We start from the raw sequence: 22416 nt of genomic DNA, 5'->3' as shown, positions 1-22416 counted from the left end.
CACTTTCATAGTTGGGTCAACATAAGCTGCCCTCTATTGACCTAATTCTATAGTTTTCAGAGTAACAGCCGCGTTAGTCTGTATTCGCAAAAAGAAAAGGAGGACTTGTGGCACCTTAGAGACTAACCAATTTATTTGAGCATAAGCTTTCGTGAGCTACAGCTCACTTCATCGGATGCCAAGCTTATCCTCAAATAAATTGGTTAGTCTCTAAGGTGCCACAAGTACTCCTTTTCTTTTAACTCTATAGTGTAGACCAGACCAAAGTGTTTTTTTGAGACAAGTAAATAGAAATTCCTCTATGTTGACCTGGAACAAACAGTTCAGTGGAAGGAGTGGTCAGTATGATGATCAGTGTCTGGAGTGAAAGGAGGAATCAGAGGAGACAAGATCAAAGCTGTTCCTTTGCTCAAAGTGAACATTCATGCCACTTGTTCAGTGTTTCACAATAAAGTCATTCGGATCTTGTCTACACTAGGAAGTTGTTACCTCTTTATCCATACTACTATGCAGTACAACAGCGCCCAATTATAGGGGTTTAAGGGTTCCTATACCGGTATAAATGTTATTCCTGTATGGGAAGAGGAATAAGCTGTACCAATATAAGGCACCTTATAACTGCATCCACACTAGGTGCAGACCAGACTCAGTTACCAGGAAAAAGCCTTTATGCACAGAAATATGCCTGTGGTGCCCTGAGTCCAGACACCAGCACCAGAATGCCCTTTGATCTTCAGTGGGACCATTTCACAATCTTCAAGCACTGTCACCACCAAAGTGACCCTTCTTTTAAGGGTGAACAATATGGTCACCAGACTGGGATTCTCTTCCCAGCCCTGCCCAGACTTAATTGCCCCGCGCCTCAGTTTCCCTAGCTGCAAAGTGGGGCTATAACTACTACACTTGCCTACTTCCTTCATTCAGGGACATCTGCCAGCGGGAGCCAGGCTGTCCTGGGCAGAAGGGGTCAGGCAATGCGGAGTGGCCTGATCCGATGTGGATCCGGATTCTCAGACACACAGTTTGGGGAGGGGGTGCTGGTCCTGGCCTGTCCCCAAGCCCTGGCTGGAGGGAGCCCGAGGCCCCCGCAAGGGACCGGGGCTGCGGAGGGGAGGGGCAGGGATCCTGCTGCGCCGGGTTTGGCTTCCTTTGTCTGCGTCCCAAACCTCCCCGAGCCCGGGAGGAATGCGGGGCAGGGGGCAGGGGCAGGGGCACGTGGCCCCCGCCCTCCCCGGGCTGCGGGTGGCTCAGGTCGGCTTGTGTCAATCAGGGCCCCGCGGAGCTGCGGGCGCCCAGCCACCAAACAGGTTGGAAAGTCATTAATTACCCAGCCATGCAGGGCTGCGCTCAGGCGACTGCGGCTGCCTCCGGGCTGCCGCCGCCGCTGCCTTGTTCCCATGGAGCAGGAGCGCAGGATGGCCGCCCCGCGCGGCTCTCCCGGCCGGCGGCTGGCCCCGCTGCTCCTGCTGCTGCTGATCGCCGCCGCCCCGGGCGCTAAGGTAAGGGGCGGGCGGGCAGGGGGGCGCTTACTCCGAGCCCCAGCGGGATCCGATCTGCAGGCACGCAGCCCTGAGCCCCTGCGGAGCGCTGGAGCCAGAGCCGAGAAGCAAAGGTGCCCTGCCCTGGGCTTGGGGCAGGCGGCCTAGGTGGCCTGCCTAGATGGCCCTCTTCAAGCTGCCCAGCTCCCAGGGTTAATCCCCCACCCCCACTCCATAGTAACAGCTCGGATCTTTTCCTGTCTTGTCTGTTTCCCCCATGTCCCCCACCCCCCTTTCAAGCTGCCCAGGAGGAGGCGATAAGACCCTGGCGGAGACATGTCCAGCGGCCCCAATGAAATCAGGAAAGGCAAGCTGTTTTCAAAGCCTCCTAGGAGCTCCACAAACTCACGTGGGGTGAAAAAAGGCAACCCCTGTCCCCCCTGCCCACGTTTGACTCAGCCGTGGCTAGAGTCCAGGTGTGGGGCAAGACTCAGCCCTGGTGGGCATTGGGCGGCTCTTACTGTGTTGGGTGTGACGGCACTAAACCAGCGCTAAACTCCTAGAAATGCCTTTGATGAAGTGAGGAGGGGTCAGGCAGGGGTACGGTACCCAGGGGCTGCCCACATGAGTAAGGTGAGTGGAGTTTGACCTTGGATCTGGAAGGAAGATTGCAGTTCCCTGACTGTAAAACAGGCAGAACCCAGCCAACCCCATATGGTGCCTAGGTTTATAAAACTTGTCAAGACTTTCTTTGATTTTTGCTGATGCTCCGCTTCTGTTTTCACCCACATCCCAATGGAAAGGCTTAAAAATCTGGGTGGTTCAATGGGACAAGTATGTTGTGCATCTGATTTTCCCTAGCATTGTGCTTCAAGGCTGGTTGGGAAAGGGATTTTGTGCTGCTTGCCCTAGAGTTCCCTCCGAGGACTGGACCCCTCAGACACCGCAATGACTCTGGCACTCAGAAAGGAGTGATGGAGGTGAAATGGCAGCTTTTGGCAATGCAGGAGCGCAGATCAGCACCATCAGAATTGTGCACATAGGGCTCTTCCCCTGAAAAGTGCATAAACTGGTCAAGAATTAGCCCACAACTGTCCAGGGGAATAACTACCCTCATCCACCAAATTATGGACCCCTTCCTTTAAAGCTGGGGTATTGTGAAAGAATATTGTTGTGTTATTCTTTTATGAGCAGCAAAGAAGCCATGCCCTTTGTACCACAGGTAACCAGTGCTCACAAGCCTGTGGATGGAGATGAAAACTGATCCATTCCCTCCTTCCCCCTCCACTTCTCCTCCCACCCCCCTACCCCCCAAGTATGTGTGAAGTAGGCTCCTTGGTTAGCCAGCCTCATTTCACCATTCTCTGTAGCTGTGTGAGCACTGGAGCCCTCAAGCCATTCATTTTGTCCTTTCTGGAAGGGCAGAGACACACCCTCTGACCCAGCAGCCAGGCTCTTATTAGAGCTCTGTCCCCTTTAATAACACTTGTCTCCTAGCAGCTGTAAAGCCCTTTCTGTGAAATCCTCTTATTATAGGGCACTCACTCAAAGGCCTGGCCTGTAAGAACCACCTCTGTTATTATGACTGGAGGAGGCAAAATCCTAACTTCAATCATTCCACTGAACAGTGCCGCGACCTCCTCTCAGCTTTCATGGGTCGCTGAGCACAACGGGCTCTGTGCTTAACGTCTCTGAAGGAACCCCATATAGTTTCTTTATTGCAGATGGTTGATTCAGTGCTCCTTGCCCTGTTCGACTTCCATCTATGGCCTTGTCTTCACTGCTAAAAAGAAGGTATATTTATTAACTCAGGGTAAATAGTGTGCATGAGCTATCCTGAGGTAAAAACACAGGGAAGACCAGCCCCTTTAGTTTTACTATGAGGTCAACAAAGCAAGGTCAACCCCAAGTGGTGGTATAGTGCTGACCTCACCTAATTTACCTTGTGGTAGAACAAAAGTCTCTTGTCTTCACTGTGTTTTCACCTTGGGATAACTCATGCATCCGATGAAGTGAGCTGTAGCTCACGAAAGCTTATGCTCAAATAAATTTGTTAGTCTCTAAGGTGCCACAAGTCCTCCTTTTCTTCATGTACCTTAATTACCCTGAAATATATACCCTGTATATGAGCTATCCCAAGGTAAAACACACTGAAGACAAGACAGTTTAGTTTTACTATGTGGTAAATTGGGTGAGGTCACCACTAACCTGCCACCTGGGGTTGACTTTGACTTGTTTACCTCATGGTAAAACTAAAGTAGTTGATCTTCACTGGGTTTTTACCTCAGGATAGCTCATGCGCATTCATTTATTGCTTTCCCCCAACACTGAGGTTTATGAGCAGATTCCATCCACATCTGTTTTGAGCTCCTGTTTGAACCTTTTGGGGGTTGCCTGGGTGGTTTTATATACCAAGTTATACCTTGGACATCTCCTTGGTTGTCCATGGCCTTTCTCTCCATGCACTCTTCCTTACAGAACAATTGTAGGTAGTTGGGTCATTCTGGCACATTTTGAGGACTGTGGTCATACTGCACTTTTGATCTATGGATGTCATCCTTTCTAGTCTATCTAACCTTGTCACACCTAGGATTTGGCAAAGGGACTTTGTTTCAAATGTTTGCAGCTTTTGCCCCATATGTTTTGCAATACTTCGCAACCATAAAGCAATGTGAATACAATAAGCATTATATATAAACTAGGGCTGTTGATTAATCGTAGTTAACTCATGCGATTAACTAAAAAAAAATAAATCGGGATTAATCACAGTTTTAATTGCACTGTTAAATAATAGAATACCAATTGAAATTTATTAAATATTTTGGATGTTTTTCTACATTTTCATATCTATTGTATTGGGTTATAATTGAAATCAAAGTGTATATTATTTTTTATTACAAATATTTGCACTGTAAAAATGATAAACAAAAGAAATAGTATTTTTCAGTTCACCTCCTACAAATACTATAGTGCGATCTCTGTCGTGAAAGTGCAACTTACAAATATAGATTTTTTTTTTTTGGTACATAACTGCACTCAAAACAAAACACTGTAAAACTTCAGAGTCTACAAGTCCACTCAGTCCTACTTCTTGTTCAGCCAATCACTAAGACAAAAAAGTTTCTTTACATTTACAGGAGATAATGCAGCCCTCTTCTTATTTACAATGTTACCAGAAAGTGAGAACAGGCTTTTGCATGGCACTTTTGTAGCGGGCGTTGCAAGGTATTTACGTGCCAGATATGCCAAACATTCATATGCCCCTTTGTGCTTCGGCCACCATTCCAGAGGACATGCTTCCACACTGATGACACTCATTAAAAAAATAGGTTTCAGAGTAGCAGCCGTGTTAGTCTGTATTTGCAGAAAGAAAAGGAGTACTTGTGGCACCTTAGAGACTAACCAATTTATTTGAACATAAGCTTTTGTGAGCTACAGCTCACTTCATCGGATGCATTCAGTGGATGAAGTGAGCTGTAGCTCACAAAAGCTTATGCTCAAATAAATGTGTTAGTCTCTAAGGTGCCACAAGTACTCCTTTTCTTTTTATTAAAAAATAATGCATTAATTAAATTTGTGACTGACCTCCTTGGGGGAGAATTGTATGTCCCCTGCTCTGTTTTACCTGCATTCTGCATTTTCATGTTATAGCAGTCTCAGATGATGACCCAGCACATGTTCGTTTTAAGAACACTTTCACTGCAGATTTCACAAAATGCAAAGGAGGTACCAGTGTGAGATTTCTAAAGATAGCTACAGCACTCAACCCAAGGTTTAAGAATCTGAAGTGCCTTCCAAAATCTGAGAGGGACGAGGTGTGGAGCATGCTTTCAGAAGTCTTAAAAGAGCAACTCTCCGGTGCGGAAACGACAGAACCCGAACCACCAAAAAAGAAAATCAAGCTTCTGCTGGTGGCATCTGACTCAGATAATGAAAATGAACAGGTGTCAGTCTGCACAGCTCTGGATGGTTATCGAACTGAACGCATCATCAGCATGGAAGCATGTCCCCTGGAATGGTGGTTGAAGTATGAAGGGACATATGAATCTTTAGCGAATGTGGCAGGTAAATAATATCTTGCAACGCCAGCTACAATAGTGCCATGAGAATGCCTCTCTTGTTTACATTAAATTGAGAACATTGAGAATGTTCTCAATTTCAGATGACATTGTAAACAAGAAGTGGGCAGCATTATCTCCTGCAAATTGTTTGTCTGAGCAATTGGCTGAACATGAAGTAGGACTGATTGGACGTGTAGGCTCTAAAACAGGGGTGGGCAAACTTTTTGGCCTGAGGGCCCCATCTGGTAATAGAATTTGTATGGAGGGCCAGGAATGCTCACAAAATTGGGGTTGGGGTATGACAGGGGGTGAGGACTCTGGTTGGGGGTGCGGGCTCTGGGGTGGGGCTCAGGGGCAGGATGGGGCTCTGGGCTGCAGCAGGGGTGTGGGTGGGGTGAGGGCTCCGGCTGGGGGTGTGGGCTCTGGAGTGGGGCTGAGGATGAGGAGTTTGGGGTGCAGGAGGGTGCACCGTTCTGGGACCGAGGGGTTCAGAGGGCTGGAGGGGGATCAGGGCTGGGACAGGAGATTGGGGTGCAGGAAGGGGTGCAGGCTCTGGCTGGGGGTGCAGATGCTGGGGTTCGGCCAGGGATGAGGGGTTTGGGGTGCAGGAGGGTGCTCCGGGCTGGGATCGAGGTGTTTGGAGGGTGGGAGGGGATCAGGGCTGGGGCAGGGGGGTGGGGTGTGAGGGCTCCAGGGTGGGGCTGAGGATGAGAGGTTTGGGGTGCAGGAGGGTGTTGTGGGCTGGGATTGAGGGGTTTGGAGGGCAGGAGGAGGATCAGGGCTGGGGCAGAGGGTTGGAGCATGGGGGGAGGCTCAGGGGTGCAGGATCCGGGTGGTGCTTACCTCAAGCAGCTCCCGGAAGCAGAGACATGTCCCTTCTCTGGCTCCTTCATAGAGGCGCAGCCAGGTGGCTCTGCACACTGTTCCATCTGCAGAAACCGCCCCTGCAGCTCCCATTGGCAGTGGTGCCAGGCCAATGGGAGCTGTGGGGGCAGTGCTTCGGGTGGGGGCAGCGTGCAGACCAGAGCCCCCTCTGGCTGCCCCTATGCGTAGGAGCCAGAGAGGGCCATGACGCTGCTTCCGGGAGCTGTGTGAGTGGCCCCCAACCCTGCTCCCCAACTGGAGTGCCAGAGCAGTGCAAGCCCCAAACCCTGCTCCACAGCGGGAGCTCGAGGGCCAGATTAAACGGCTGGTGGGCTGTAGTTTGCCCACCCCCGCGCTAAAATTTTACATTGTTTTATTTTTGAATGCAGTTTTTCTTTTACATAATTCTACATTTGTAAGTTCAACGTTCATGATAAAGAGATTGCATTACAGTACTTGTATTATGTGAACTGAAAAATACTATTTCTTTTGGGGTTTTTTTACAATGCAAATACGTCTAATAAAAATATAAAGTGAGCACTGTACACTTTGTATTCTGTGATGTAATTGAAATACATATATTTGAAAATGTAGAAAACATCCAAAAATATTTAAATAAATGGTATTCTATTATTGTTTAACAGCGCAATTAATCGCAATTCATTTTTTTAATTGTGATTAATTTTTTTTAATTGCTTGACAGCCCTAATATAAACTGGATTTAGCTATCATGGACCCTGAGTGAAAGTTCCCCAAGGTAAAAAATACACCTTATTTAGCAGCGAAGGCAAAGCTGATGCTACAGCAGGGCAGCTAAACTTTGTTATACATATACTTCATAGTGCATCCATCTTAATGCATTTGTATGGCGCAAAGCTCTATGGGGCAAGGACTGGCTTTTTGTTCTATGTTAGTACAGTACCTAGCACAATGGGGTCCTGCTCCAGAGCTAGGGCTCCCAAGTGCTATGGGCAGTACAAATAATCACTAATAACACCAGTGCTGTTCCTTCAGGGCAGCATTCCTCTACACTTAAGTCAAATAGTCCCTTACTCTGTAAGTAGCCCCAAAAGAACTAGAGTCTGAGTAGTAAATATTCAACGTGAATAAGGGGTGGCAGAATTAGGCCATTAAATAAACAACATCATGACACTAAGTTGACCAACAGCTCCTCTTTCTTACTGTGCAGAAAATAGTCATTTACGGGCTGATCCTGCATTTTTCATGTACCCCAAATTCCCAGTGACTTTGATTGCACAAGACATGCAGCGTAGGGCCTGTTTTTAGAAGTGTTCAGCACCTACCACTCCATTTGAAGCCAATGGGATCTCTGTGTGCTCAGCACCCCTAAAAATCAGACCCCAAGCCAGTGTGAGCTTAGAACAGCTAAATATCACTCCCCCATCCACACACATATCCAAGGTCACTATCCTACCCTTTCTCCCACAAACCTCTAATTTTCCACATGGTTTCAGCCTTGGCTAGCTGAGAATCCCTAGGATAAGAGACAGTTTTCTGCTTAGAGCAAAATATCCCAATTGATTTTAACCAAAATCCTCCAAAGAAGTGGGATTGTTGTCTGTAAACTTAAACACTGTTTTAAGTATAATTGTAAATAAATGCAACTTTCCAGTTCTTATTCTGGGCTGCTGCTAGCCTGCTTTCTAATGTACTTCTTATTTGTACCTTATTACAGATCAAAATTCCCTCTTTGAGCACACAAATCTGCTCAAAGAGGGAATCCTTCGAGAACCTGTCACAAGTCATTATCCTACTGTCTGTCCTACTACTCATTCCCACCTCCTACATTCCATTACAGGGAATTCCCTCGAGTATCTTGTTTTGATTTTTTTTAAACAATCTAAATTTAATTTAATTCCCTCAAGTATCTTGTTTAAATTTTTTTTAAACAAACCTTTTCACCTCTACCAGTCTGTATCCAAAGTGGAATCTCTTTTTAAACAAAATATTAACCCTAACTAAACTACCCAAAGATGATAAAGTCATGCTGGAATGAAAAATAACTTTAGCTGAATGCCAGTTAGTTATAAAATATCTCAAGGCAAGCTACTGAGCCAGCTGGCTTACTAGCAGAATTTTGCAAGGCTCCACTAAAGTCTGGTGTCCCAGCTTTAATCAGAGCATAAAATGATGAAGCCCTAACGAGAACCAAACTCCCATAAAATATGTACAGAACAAACATTGTCATTATTTTTCATGATAGTAGGACTAGATAATATGGATGCTAACTGCAATTCCTATTATTACTGTGCACAGATCTTAACCTTCTATTAAATGATTCAGTGAGTAGAGTGTGGTGTTACATTGAGAAACACTTTAATAGAGATCAGGTAGGTTTTTATCAGAGGAAGAACATGTGCAGACAATGCGAGGAGGTCTGTAAAAGTATTTGCCTCAATTTGAACTTTTAAACAGTCACATATGGCAATATTCAGAAAAGGTTTTGACTGGGTTGAGTGAAGTTCCCTACAATGACTACTGCAATAACCCAGTGGTGATCAGTGTCTTATATGCACAGCCTAAATTTGTGAAGTTTTAACAGAGAGAAATCCCCCCCCCCAAATTTCCCTAATAAAAGGAACTAGAGAAGAACATAAGAACAGCCAATGGTCCATCTAGCCCAGTATGCTGTCTTCCAACAGTAACCAATGCCAGGTGCTTCAGAGGGAATGAACAGAACAGGCAAACATCCAGTGATCCATCCCATCATCAACTCCCATCTTCTGGCAGTCAGAGACTGGAAACACTCAGAGCGTGGGATTGCATCCCTGACCATATTGGCTAATAACCACTGATGGACCTATCCTCCATCAATGTATCTATTTTTTTTTAATCCTGTTATAGTTTTGGCCTTCACAACATCTCCTGGCAATGAGTTCCACAGGTTGACTGCACTGTATGAAGAAGTACTTCCTTTTGTTTGTTTTAAACCTGCTGCCTATTAATTTCATTGAGTGATCCCTGGTTCTTGTGTTATGAGAAGGAGTATTACGCTTCCTTATTCACTTTCTCCACATCAGTCACAATTTTATAGACCTCTATCTTATCCCCTCTTCGTTGTCTCTTTTCTAAGCTGAAAAGTCCTGGTCTTTTTAATCCCTCCTTACATGGAAGCTGTTCGATATCCTTAATCATTTTTGTTGCCCTTCTCTGTACCTTTTTCTATTCTAATACATCTTTTTTGAGATAGGATGACCAGAACTTCACACAGTATTCAAGGTGTACATGTACCATGGATTTATATAGTGGCATTGTGATATTTTCTGTCTAATTATCTATCCCTTTCCTAATGGTTCCTAACATTCTGTTAGATTTTTTACTGCCGCTGCACATTGAGCAGATGTTTTCAGAGAACTATCCACAATGATTCCAAGATATCTTTCTTGAGCAGTAACAGCTAATTTAGATCCCATCATTTTGTATGTATAGCTGGGATTATGTTTTCTAATGTGCATTACTTTGCATTTATCATCACTGAACTTCATCTGCCATGTTGTTGCCTAGTCACCCAGTTATGTGAAATCCTTTTGTATCTCTTCGTCGTCTGCTTTGGATTGGAGTAATTTGTATCATCTGCACATTTTCCCACCTCACTATTTATCCCTTTTTCCAGATAATTTAAGAATATGTTGAACAGCAGTGGTCCCAGTATAGATTCCTTGGTCACACCACTATTTATCTCTCTCCATTGTGAAAACTGATAGAAAACAATGGGTAGGAATAAACTATCTTTGAACAAAGGACTGCTTGCTTTGCTTAAAAGCCTTCAGTGAGGGATCTTGTCAAAGGCTTTCTGACAGTCCAAGTATACTGTATCCACTGGATCACCCATGTCCACGTTTGTTGACCCCCTCAAAAAATGCAAATAGATTAGTCAGGCATGGTTTCCCTTTACAAAAGCCAGGTTGACTCTCCCCAACAGATTGTGTTCATCTGTGTGTCTGATAATTCTGTTCTTTACTACAGTTGCCTGGTACTGTACTGAAGTTAGGCTTACCGGTCTATAATTGCCAAAATTGCCTCTGGAGCCTTTTTTAAAAATTGGTGTTGCAGTAGCTATCCTCCAATCATCTGGTAGAGAAGCTGGTTTAAATGATAGGTTACATACCACAGTTAGTAGTTCTGCAATTTCATATCTGAATTCCTTCAGAATTCTTGAGTGAATACCTTATAGTTCTGGTGACTTGCTACTGTTTAATTTATCAGTTTGTTTCAAAACCACCTCAACCAACCTGTTAATCTGGGACAGTTCCCCAGATTTATCACTAAAAAGAATGACTCAGGTGTGGGAATCTCCCTCACATCCTCTGCAGTGAAGATTAGTGCAAAGAATTCATTTAGCTTCTCTGCAATGGCCTTTTCTTCCTTGAGTGCTCCTTTAGCACCTCAGTCATCCAGTGACCCCACTGATTGTTTGGCAGGCTTCCTGCTATTGGTGTATTTAAACTTTTTGCTGTTCGTTTTTAAATCTTTGGCTAGTTGATCTTCACATTCTTTTTTGGCCTGTTGTCTTCTGTCTTAGGGCATGTCTACACTCACCGGGGATTAACACTGTGGCGATCGATGCACCGGGGTTGATTTAGCGGGTCTAGTGAAGACCCACTAGATCAACTGCCAATCACTCTCCCGTCAATTCCGGTACTCCACCGGAACGAGAAGCATAAGGTAAGTCGACGGGAGAGTGTCTCCCGTTGACCCAGTATAACGTGGACACCGCAGTAAGTCGACCTAAGCTACGTCGAGTCCTGCTATGTTAGTCACGTAGCTGGAGTTGCGTAACTTAGGTCGACTTACCCTCGTAGTGTAGACAAGGCCTTAGCCAGCCTTTCCCTGGACCTCCTGACTTTAATGAGCCATGAAGTCAGGACATGGCAATAGAGCGTAATATGCACCATACATAAGGCTATGCTCAAACCACATTATCTAGAAAAATCCATTCCAGTTATGTCTGAGTTTCCAGAGGTTGGGGAAGAATGGCATAAATAGTGGCCTAAATTAATCCAGAGCATGACAAAGAATCATTCTTGGGTATTTATTTTGCTCGCAGTTCTCAGAAAGGTTGCCCTGAACAGTTTATACCACATTGATTGGAAACTGTCTTGCTCTGCAAGGTTGGGATAGTTTGTTTGGGGCTGTCTTTGCTGCTGAAGGAGCTACAGCTGCATTGTTAATTGGAATTAAGGACAGAGCAGGGAGGATGCTGGCGCTGTTGTAGGTGCTGGATTTTCCATTGCTAATATTGACTAATCTGAAGACTGCCACCTGGCTTTTTATAACACTGTCTGCAGAGCTTCTGTGTACAAAGGCCCAGGTACTTTTGCTGCATCGGAACAGCTGGGATGGAGCAGCTCCCTGCTCCTGTGTTAGCCCTGGCAAAGAGAGGTGCTAGAGCAGTTTCCATACGCGTCAGGTCCAGAATACACCCCTGGCAGGGCTACAAAAGGGTCTCGGAAAGTGGTAAAGGTTTGGCTGGCAAGTTCAGTTTACACTAAAGAACTCCTCGATTCTCTCACTGTCCAGGAAGCCTAGGAGAGTGGTTCTCAACCTTTCCAGACTGCTGTACCTCTTTCAGGAGGCGTACTTGTCTTGCGAACCCCAGGTTTCACCTCACTTAATTACGTGCTCACAAAATCAGACATAAAAATACAAAAGTGTCACAGCACACTATTGGTGAAAAATCACTTACTTTCTCATTTTTATCACATAATTATAAAATAAATTGCGGACACCCCCCCACTACCCCCCAGGGTTGAGAAACAGTGGTATAGTATATAGAGCAGTATAAACATGTCATTGTATGAAATTTTAGTTTGTGCTTTTCATGTAGTCTGTTGTAAAACTAGGCAAATATCTAGAGGAGTTGACGAACCCTCTGGAAGACCTCTGCGTACCCCCAGGAGTATGCGTACCCCTGTTTGAGAACCATTGGCCTAGGATGACCCCCCAGAAATTATTGTAGAGAGCACCTGTGTGAGTTTGAGTGTGGCCCATCTGTTTGAGGATTTAATTCCTGCCTCTCTATTTCTTTTTCTAAGAAGTCACTCAGAAATTGCATCTGACCATCACATTTTCCCTTAACCAGATCCATCAGCATCCTTAACAACAACAGCCCTGCACTACATCCCCATGGCCAGCATTCCCCCAGCATGCTCCTATGCTTGCAGTCTTGCAGTCTTGCAGTCCCCAGCTGTGGAATGGCTCTTTAGGGGCCGTTGCAGCAGAGCATAATTTAGATCAGCTTCCACAATCCCCCAGATTGGGGAAATGCAAAGGGTGGCTTAAAGCCAGCTGGACCCCTTTCTCCAAGTTGTGTCAGGTCTCTGCTTAATGTAGTGTTCTTCTCCCAGATCTTCTGGGCCTTGGCTGATGTCTGAGAATTCTGGAATGCCAAATTCACTCACCTGGTAGGCAGATCTTGGAATCTGTCAACGCAGCCAGGAAACATGGAGAAAACTAAGCACAGAAGCACATGTAATCTGGGATCTAGCCAACATCCCTCAATTTATTGTTTGGAAATTTGGAAGATGCCTAATGCTAGCACCATAATTAAAATCAGGAAGTGCAATTATGTCACAATTATTTAATGAAGTCTTATTTCTGTCAAAACAACAAATTCAGCAGAAAATTGGAAGCAACTGCCCAGTCTCCCGGTACCTGCAGCCCCACCATCACACCAGGAAGTCAGACATAGTGGTGCAGTAAACCCATAGTGAGAGAGAAAAATGATACTTGAGGGTCATCTGCAGGCAGGTCTAATCGCTCATAGGCACAACATAACCACGTTTCTTTCTGATCTGACAAAGAAAATATTTGGTTTCACTTGCAAAAACTATCTTTATAGTGTCCTTACTTACATGAGTAAATACTTATAGGCACAGAATCTCAGATCAGTTCAGAGCAGTACGGTTCTCAGGTCTACCATGGCCCTAGAGGAAATTCACCATTTATCAGATAGCAAATCCCTATATTACAGGAGAGGAAATTGTGAGGGAGAGCATGTGACCTCTCCTGCTTCTGCACTGGGATAGTCCACATAGTCAAACGTTTTAACCCAATATTAGTATTCTTAATTATTTGTATTACAGTAGCACTTACAGGGTCTACAAAGAGGAAGTAAGAGGGAGTCTCTGCACCAGAGAACTTATCACCTAAATAGACAAAACTGACAAAAGATGGGAGGGGAAACTGAGGCACAGAGAGGGGCAGTAACTTGCCCAAGGTCACTCAGGAGGTTAGTGGCAGAGCCAGGAATGGAATTCAGTTTTTCTGAGTCATAGTCCAGTACCCCTAGATCACAAACTTACTCAGCTGCTTCTGCTTTTTAAACCTGACTTCTTCTTCTTTGGCCAGTATCTCTCAAACGAGGCTTCTTTCTGACTTCTGCAGCCATCTGACATGTCTGAGTGTTGTCGTGGGGAGATGGAAGCGTGCTACTCTAAATGAGCAACAAGCAAGCAGGGGCACAAGGTAGCATGGAGATGGATAAGCTCCACTATCTATTAGCTATTTAAGCCAAAGGACACTGTTGGTACAAGAACAAATGAGAATAAACTGGCCATGAATAAACTGAGATTGGAAATTTGAAGAAGGTTTCTAATCCTCAGAGGAGGGAGGTCCTGGAAAAGCCTCCCAATAAGAAGAGTGGGTGCAAACAACTTAACTAGTTTGAAGGCGCAGACTGATACGTTTGTAACAGGATTCTTGTGATGGAGTTGCTTATGATGGCAGGGGACTGGAGATGGTGACCCAGGAGGTCCTTTCCAGTCCTCAGCCCTATATTCTTATGATATCCCCCTCAGTACAACTGCAGGTATCACGTGTTTGAGAGGCAGCATGTGGATAGGGCATTAGACTGGGTCTCAGGAAGCCTGAGGTGTTGGTGGCTCAGTCCACACAGCAGGTCAGTGACAGAGGGAAGTCACTTCATCTCTCTGTGTCTTTGTTTCCCATTCCATCCTTTGTCTGCATGGTCTACGCCGATAGTAAATTATTTGGTGCCGGGACCATCCCTCACCGTGCATCTGTACAGTTCCTAGCACAATGAGGCTCTGTTCTGGGCTGGGGGGTCTCCAGGCAATACCAAAATACAAGTAATTATTATTCATGTAATCCTCACTCCGGATAGTTGCAAATCTGAGCTGAACAGCTGGAATATCCCAGGACAGGCCTTGTGGTGTTCTCAATGGTATAAAAGGGGTTGGGGGAGGTAGGGTTTGTATTAGAAAATAATTTGACTGAAGATATGGGATCCTTAGGGATCCTTTTTGGCTTTCCACTGAAGCTCTGAAAAATGTTATGTAAATCGACCCTTGCTAAACTGCACTTAATAATCTGCACAAAAGCTCCTGGCTCTTTGCCCCTCTGACAAAAGATTTAATAATAGATATTGTAGCCAGGTCGCTCATGCCGGAGAATCCACCACTTTTACCAAAAACACTACAACACATTGATTGTTATACTAGGAAAGAGCATAAATAATCAAAGCTAAGCTACAAAAATAGATGAACAACATACATTGTGCGATGAGTGACTCTGGGTATTTTTATTGTCTGTTCATTGGCTAGTTGGCAAAACTCACTAATTCATAAAAGGTCTCCAAGTCACTACTGCAAACTGGCAAATTCCTATTAACACAGCAACAGCCTTGAAATTACTTCCCTGCACTCTCTCGCTTCAGTAAAACATATTTTACCGAGACAAGAAGTTATGAATGTAATTTACCAACTGCTAATACCATTCTGTTTATGTATCCCCTCTTCAATTTCAATTGACTAAAGTACACTTCTTGACAACTTGGCTTCAGTCATTGTAGGCTGCTGCCTTATACTGTTGAAATAATAGCTACATTCAACACTAGATGTGGCTGTATTTCAAGAGGGTGCAATGCTTTCTCTGTAGGGGTGAGGGTTTTGTACACGTATTAATTTGTAAATTGCTCTGGGATCCTTTAAGCTGTTATACACTATGTGCACCCATGACATTGTCCCATTTCCTCAGCAATAAGAGAAGGAAAACTCAAGGAAAGCATTACAAGTTCTTACCTGCTGGATGAGAGAAAGGTGCAGCTGGCAGCAGCCTGTTGCAAAATGGCCACTTTAGGGCTGCAACTGCTTGGCTCTGCTCAATTTAAAGGGACAGCCCAGAAACAAAGATCCTGTAAGAGACCAACCCAGCACTGGGGGAAGTTATTAGGGGTCAGAAAGGGGCAAAATTAATTCACAGAATAAAGATAGAATACAACAGTGATCTCCTACAGAGCCCCCATTGTTAAGTTACAGCTGTGGGACCAGTTGTTATCAGCCAACACCTTGGATGATTGGCAGGAAAAAACAAGGATAAACAGAATGGTACATTCAGGGACACTTGCCATCCAGTTAGTGTGAGACATGGCAGGTAAATGTAAGCAGAATTCAATCTGACAGCAATATGCAGGGGGGCGGCAGTAAAGGACCTGATCCCACAATGAGCATCACAGGTGAACCCCTGCACCTGTGTGGGGCCCCATCAAAGCCAGTGTGTGGAGATGGTCTATACAGAGCACACTGCAGGGGCACGTCTTAAACCATTAAAGATGATGGGCTTGATTCAGCCCTGCTGACACAAGGGTGTGCAGCAGTGAGGGGGGATTCACCCCCTAGAGGATGACAGGGTGGGATGCAGCTGCCACGCTCCCTCAGGAGGTTTGGTGGTCCTGACAGGGTTCCATAGGAGCCCCGCTTGAGCAGGACCTAGCTCCCAATCCAGAGTCTGCCAACTAGAAAAGTAGGAAACTGAAGGGGATGAAACCTTTCCTCCATGCTGCCGAGAGGAAAACTCTAAGGAAAATGTACTTGGGAGCTTGGAGCGTAAGAGGTTAAAAACACATGGCCAGGCCCAACATGCTGCCAGAGGCAGGCCCACAGAACCTCAGAGCCTGCTCTGAAAGGATTCCGGAGACACCTGCTTTCTGGGTTGCTGGTCACTCAGCGTATCACAGGGTTTGGAGTTGGTCTCCAAGAGCCAGACTGTCCAGTGCTCACCACCCCCCAATTAGAGGCAGCTTTTCAAAAGTGCTCAGCAGCCAGCAGATCCCATTGTGCTATTTAAGACCAGATTCTTATCAGAGCTCTGCACCCAACACGTCCCCACTGCACTCTTTTGCAAATTTGGCCCAAAGAGACTGTCTTCAACGCACTGTCCTGGGTCCCCATCTGCCATTTACCAACATCTTAAGTGACACTGACATGCAAGCCAACATTAAACACAAGCTGCTCCTTAAGGCCTCATTTTTGAAGGAGGGGGTTGGGTTTGTGATCAAGATCTAAGCGTTTGCATATCCATCACATCTCCGCAAATCACAGCTCGCTCTCCCTTCTCCCCCATTAAGGGACAAAAATTATTAATGACCTCATATTGCTCAAAGGGCCCAAGGCTTTGGCTTCCATTGTAGGTCTCCATCCTTATGAATTCTGCTGTCTTTGCTTGGTTCCTCATATATATACACAGACCCGCCCCGATTGGCACTGTAGAAAGACTCAGCACCGTGGATGTGAAGAACTTGAGCGGGGAATGGTATTTTCAAGGAAGCTTGTGGTGGGAGAGTGGGGAATTCAGTTGGAGAAGTCAGGTGAAATAATGCAATAGCAATTTCAAGAGGGTCAGGTGAAACGTCGCTTCTCAGTTAAAATGTTGGGGCTTTTGTGTGAAAGATTATGAATTTATCATTTGTGGAGCGATGTTAAAAATACATTTGTTGCTCCAGTGAGTTGACGTGCACCATCGGCTGTGCTTGCAGTGCAAACTCCATTGTGTTCCCTCATTCAGAGTGGATGCTGACCAGTACGGGAATGGGGTCCCTACTGGCGCCTTGCTGTGACAATAGGCACTCAGCAGGGGAACCACCCAACCGCTGTTTTATGGGGAGTCCATTACTGGTGTGCAGGGGTCCACCAAAAGCTGATTTGGAGCTCAGAAGCCAATGCCAAAATCCAAAGACCTGCATCCGATAAGGGGCTGCTAAGAAGTATATGATCAGATAACTATGGCCCCACTCTTGAAACTAGAGCTATGTGGGTAAACCTCTGTGGGCTGGGGGTGTCTCTGTGCAGATCCAGTGGAAAGCCTGCAGCTGAGGGTATCAAGCAAGAATCATGCAAATCATCATACGCTGCAATATAAACACATACACTGTGTAACCTTGAGCAGAACATTGTGAGCTGTGGCCCCTCCTGCATTCTCCTACAGCTCTCCTTCATTCCCTTGAAATATAGGAGGGAGGGGCGCTGAACCTCCATCAGCCCTGTTCCTGTTGCAGGGGAACTTCTCCAGGGGCTGAAGTTGCGGGAGCTCAAGCAGCTCCCTCGTGGTAACGGTGACTACTCAGTGGGCAGAGGAAGGCCTTGCTCAAGTCACTGGCTTGCTGATGTCCCAGTGTCAGCACACAGCCAGTCTGATCTCGACACAGCGGGAGGGGAAGGGGATTTTGAAGATGGTGGGATGTTGGAGTTTAAACCTAATAGTGAAAGTTGGATTCAGGGAATAGAAGCTGGGAGCCTGATACACACTTCCCTGTTTCTGTGTTTGGAGCCAGGATGCAGTAGTGTCCAAGGTAACTTTAAGCCACTCGGTGTTCTGAGACCATGCAGAGGCTGGCCTAGTGCCCAGTGTAAGGTAAAGCCGCCCGTGTTCTGCTTTCCGTGTCCCCCTCTGGGACACAGGAAGCAGAGAATAGCCGTGGTGTAGTGCACTCCTTATAAGAGATGGGGATCAGCCTGAATGACCCAGGAATCCTATGCTTGCGAAGGGGCAGATACTGGGGACTGTACAATAGGAGCCATGTAGTTTAGACTCTACCATGGCTGGCCTACCCTCTCCAAACTAGAAGACTTAAGGTTTTCACTTTTGTGGCCCACCCAAAGATCCACAGAGGAGAGGGTTGATCCCCTCCCAAGGGCAGCTGCAGAGCTGGGGTTCTCAAGCTAACCATCCTCTGTTTTTGTCAGGACAGTAGTGAGGCAGCAGAAGGAGCAGGCCCCTGGGATGAAGAGGTCACCAAGTGGTGGGGGGAATGGAGCTCCTGGTCCACATGCTCCCGTACCTGTGGGGGAGGAGTGATGTCCCGGGAGAGGCACTGCTTGCGGCAAAGGTAAGCAATGGAGCAGCACCAGCTAACTCCAGACTCATGGACACTCATGAAACCTTTACCGATAAGGTGCCCAGATGCTGGATGCACCCAGCGGAGGGGAGCGGGAGGCAACACCCAGGGCAGAGTGTCTCTCCTTTCCTGCGGAGCCTTTCACATGCCCTGAATGATTCCAAGCTCTAGAAAGCAGAACTGACATTTCTGTGTTTGCCAAAAGCCACCAGATATTTGACGTGGCAGGAAAAACTGGATATTTATGGATCTGGAACAGAACTGCAGCTGGATGCTTAACAGGCTCCTCTGCCCGCTACAGCCCACCTGCAGCCAGCCTCAGCTTTTCTTACTAGCTGCAGGGAGGGGTGACCCAAAGTGCATCCTTCTCCCTCCCGCATCCCTCTCATGGAGATCCGCTGCCTTCTGAGTAGTGCAGTGGTATTAGCTCTGTATCTGAAACATTTCAAATTCTAGTGTGGTGACCCCCATTTTGGTCACAACTGGGGACTGAGCAGAAACCCTCCAGAGCTAAAAGCATGAGCTTCTACTGCTGGAGGTGAAAGGTGCTTGGAGCTGTAATAAACTCACATCCTCTTTGACGCAGGCACAAAGGAGGACTCATGGGTTACACTAGGCAACTGTGCTCTGCAACGTACATATCTTGGAGTAACGAAGCATGCTGGGCTGGGGAGCTGGGCCACTTTTCGCGTCTTCTTTTTCGCTTTGCATCTGGCTGATTTAGAGGACAGGGTATATTTCACATGTGGTGTACGTTGCTCAGAAAGCGGGTAGAAAAGTAAAGAGCCCTGCTTTGACATCCAGCAGGCCTGTGAAATGTGCATAATTTACACTGATTTGGTAATTCCGTAGGGACCATCTTCAGCCCTGGCATAAGCAAGTGCAACTCATGTTGGCCTACGGGTGAGTTGCACCCACTTACAGGTGAGGGCATGGGCGATGGTGGGACTTAGGTAGCTGCCTTTATCTCACATTCCCCTGTCAGTTGCTTTTGTTGCTATGCCCCCCATCTCCCTGCCACGTGCCTTCAGCAGATAAGCTACGCTTGCTTGGCAAACCCGCCACGGCAATGCCAGTTACACTATTGTGCTAGAGCCACTTACACTGACCTACCCTCCATATGCAACTTACTCTGGTGCTTCTGACACGGCCCAGTTAATCCCGGAGCATTGGGCCCAGGCACGTCTCTGGGACTTCCTCCTCTTTTTCATTGTGTGGCTGTCTCCAGGGCCAGCTCTAGGATTTTGGCTTTCCCAAACAAAAAAATGTTTGGCCACCCCCGCTTTTTTTTGTGCCCCTCTCTGCCCCCGCCCCAACTCCACCCCTTCCCAACCCCTTCCCCAAATCCCCAGCCCTGCCTCCTCCCCCAGGCGTGCCGCATTTCCGCCCCCCCCATTGCTTCCTGTGGCTCCCCCCGGCCCTAGCTCCCCTCCGCTCCGCCTGCTTCCCTGAACACGCTGCCACTCCGCTTCTCCCCCCCCTCAGGCAAGGGAAAGGCAGCGTGTTCAGGGGAGCAGGCGGAGTGGAGGTGAGCTAGGGCCGGGGGGAGCCACAGGAAGCAATGGGGCAGGGTAGAGGAACTGCTCCCCGCCCCAGCTCGCCTCCGCTCCACCACCGCCGCCTCCCCCGAGCGTGCCGCTGCTCGGCTTCCCCTTCCTCCCTCGCTCCCTCCCAGGCTTGTGGCGCGAAACAGCTGTTTCGCGCGTGGCAAGCCTGGGAGGGAGGGGGAGAAGCGGAGCGGCGGCGGCACGCTCAGGGGAGCAGGCAGAGGCGAGCTGGGGCGGCGGGGGCACATTTCTAGGGGCGGCAGGGGCGGCGCTGGAATGCTGCCCCTAGAAATGTGCCGCCCCAAGCACCTGCTTGCTTGGCTGGTGCCTAGAGCCGGCCCTGGCCCTCTCTCGCTCAGATCCCCTCCTGCTCGCTCCATTCATTCCCTCACGTCACAGCAGCTGATGGCCTGTGGCACTTGCCAGTGAACACCTGCTGCTCTCTCTCAGCCAGGCTATATTGCTAGCTCCTGTCAAATCCGCCACTGAGGGCGGCGCAGGGGACTGGAGTGGAAGCCTCTACCTCCACTAAAGAGATGAATGAGACCCCTGGAGAGGCATCTCTTTAACCTGCTAATGAGACTCCCTGGATGCTAATGAGAGCTGGCATCTGAGAGTGCAGAGAGCTCACTGTGTCTGCCCCTCTCCTCTGCTCCTTTCCATTCTGCATGAATGCACTTCTAAGCAGAGGAAGCCCAGGCACGGCCTCCTCCCTCTTCCCTTCCTTCAAAAGGAAAAAAAAACCCCTTCTTTTATGTGGGTTGGCTAGCTGCATAATTAGGATCCGGATGTGCAGAGGTGCCTTCCGTCTGGAGATAGCCATGATTCTCCGATAACTTCACCATTAACAAGACATGCCAGTGTCTGTGTCCCCCCTCTGCCCGGTGAGCACAGACACTGCCATCATAGGAGAAAGATGGGGAAAAGAAATGGGAAAGGGGGCCTGAGTGCCCCCAGAGTGTTCCCTGTGCCTTCCTAGCTAGGGCTCTGTGTCCTCCAGGCCTGATCCAAAGCCCAGTGAGTCCTTCCACTGACTTCAATGGGCTTTGGAACCGGCCCTCTGTAATTCCACAGCCAGGGAATTTGCTGCAGAATCTACCCCTCACTGCAGGGTTTTGCTCCAAAATTCAAGCTTGCATTTAAAAACAAAAATACAGAAAGCTTTCTGCAGCTGCAAAGAAAACCTTCCAAGCCTCAGCCAAGTGTACACAGTGCTGTGATATCTGCCTGAGTCTGCAGACAGCCTGAAATAATGCTGCCCTGTTTCATCCCAAGGGGATGATAACTGTGAAGTCTCAGGCTGCACACTTTGTTTCCAGCATTGTTTAACACTTTCACTGCTGACGCTCTGCAGAGTGAGTAAATATGCTTATTCCATGGTTTCAAACTGCGCCCCCAGCTACCAAAAGATTGTCCCCTTCTCAACTGTCGAGAACTCCAGCTCCCCCTGACAATGTCCGCTGCAGACCAGGACGAAGGCACATTGGTAGTGCTGTGCTGGGAAACTTGCACAGCATTTGGATTATTTTGCCATCACAAGCACCAAATTCACGCAGCCATTTCTAGGTAACTGCCGTGCAATAGATTGTGCCATCACCGCACAATGGCCCAGTGAATCCTGAAACTGACCAACTTGGTCACAGTGCTTCTGTTTCATTAGCGTCTGTTAGGAACATAGGATTTGCTTAGGAAAAGAGCCGAGTGTTGCACTTTCCAGTGGGGTATCCTGTCTCTGGCAGTGGCTAAAACTGAAGGCAAAAAAACCAAAACAACCCACAGGGTGTACCACTGTACGGTGTTATCCCTGCAGGAAGAATTTCCTCTATGTTCTGACAGGTGAGATTTGTCAACCCTATCATTATTTTAGCAAATACAGTCAGCAGTCGACCTACCTAATCTATTCCATGCATTCTTAACCTGGGAGGTGCAAGCAGGTCTCAGAGGATTGCAAATGTGGCACCCATTGTTTTAGTTGACACACAGGCTTGAACCAGGGACATCCTGTGTTAAAAGCATAAGATGCCACAGCTTGAGGTAGGATCAGGCCTCTATAGCAAGGGCTCTAACAGCTCCATATCCTCTGTAGATCAGGCACGGAGGGGTACCTGTAACACTCACCAGTGGCTTATACAAACACCCTCTCTTTCTTTATGGCTAGATGGGGGAGGAGCCCGGCATCTTTTTGCTCCAGTAACGTGGCACAGCTGGCACTGTAGGTAGCAACGTGCTATATAGAACAATGAGTTTCACATAGCTTCTGCCCAGATTCTTCCCAGGCCCCTCTATTTCTTTGCCATCCGGAGTAGGCTCAA

General features: G+C 47.2%; 1 protein-coding gene across 4 annotated transcripts in view; it reads left to right on the top strand.

The window, feature by feature from the left end:
* The first annotated feature begins 1382 nt into the window (after positions 1–1382).
* LOC311524999 (ADAMTS-like protein 2) overlaps positions 1383–22416 on the top strand; it is a 44019-nt gene continuing 22985 nt past the window's right edge. For 3 of the 4 annotated variants that reach the window (XM_084636689.1, XM_084636688.1, XM_084636687.1), the window contains exons 1-2: positions 1383–1499; positions 18406–18548. In XM_084636689.1, the coding sequence (XP_084492815.1) occupies positions 1398–1499; positions 18406–18548 (245 nt within the window). In that variant the 5' untranslated portion in view covers positions 1383–1397. The remainder of the gene's footprint in view (positions 1500–18405; positions 18549–22416) is intronic. The other variant, XM_084636690.1, reaches the window with a different exon arrangement.

This window comes from Lepidochelys olivacea (assembly GCF_965140295.1).
Source record: "Lepidochelys olivacea isolate rLepOli2 genome assembly, chromosome: 8".
NCBI classification, from domain to species: domain Eukaryota; kingdom Metazoa; phylum Chordata; order Testudines; family Cheloniidae; genus Lepidochelys; species Lepidochelys olivacea.
Note: the sequence above shows the minus strand (reverse complement) of the source record. Positions and strands in the feature narration are given on the sequence as shown.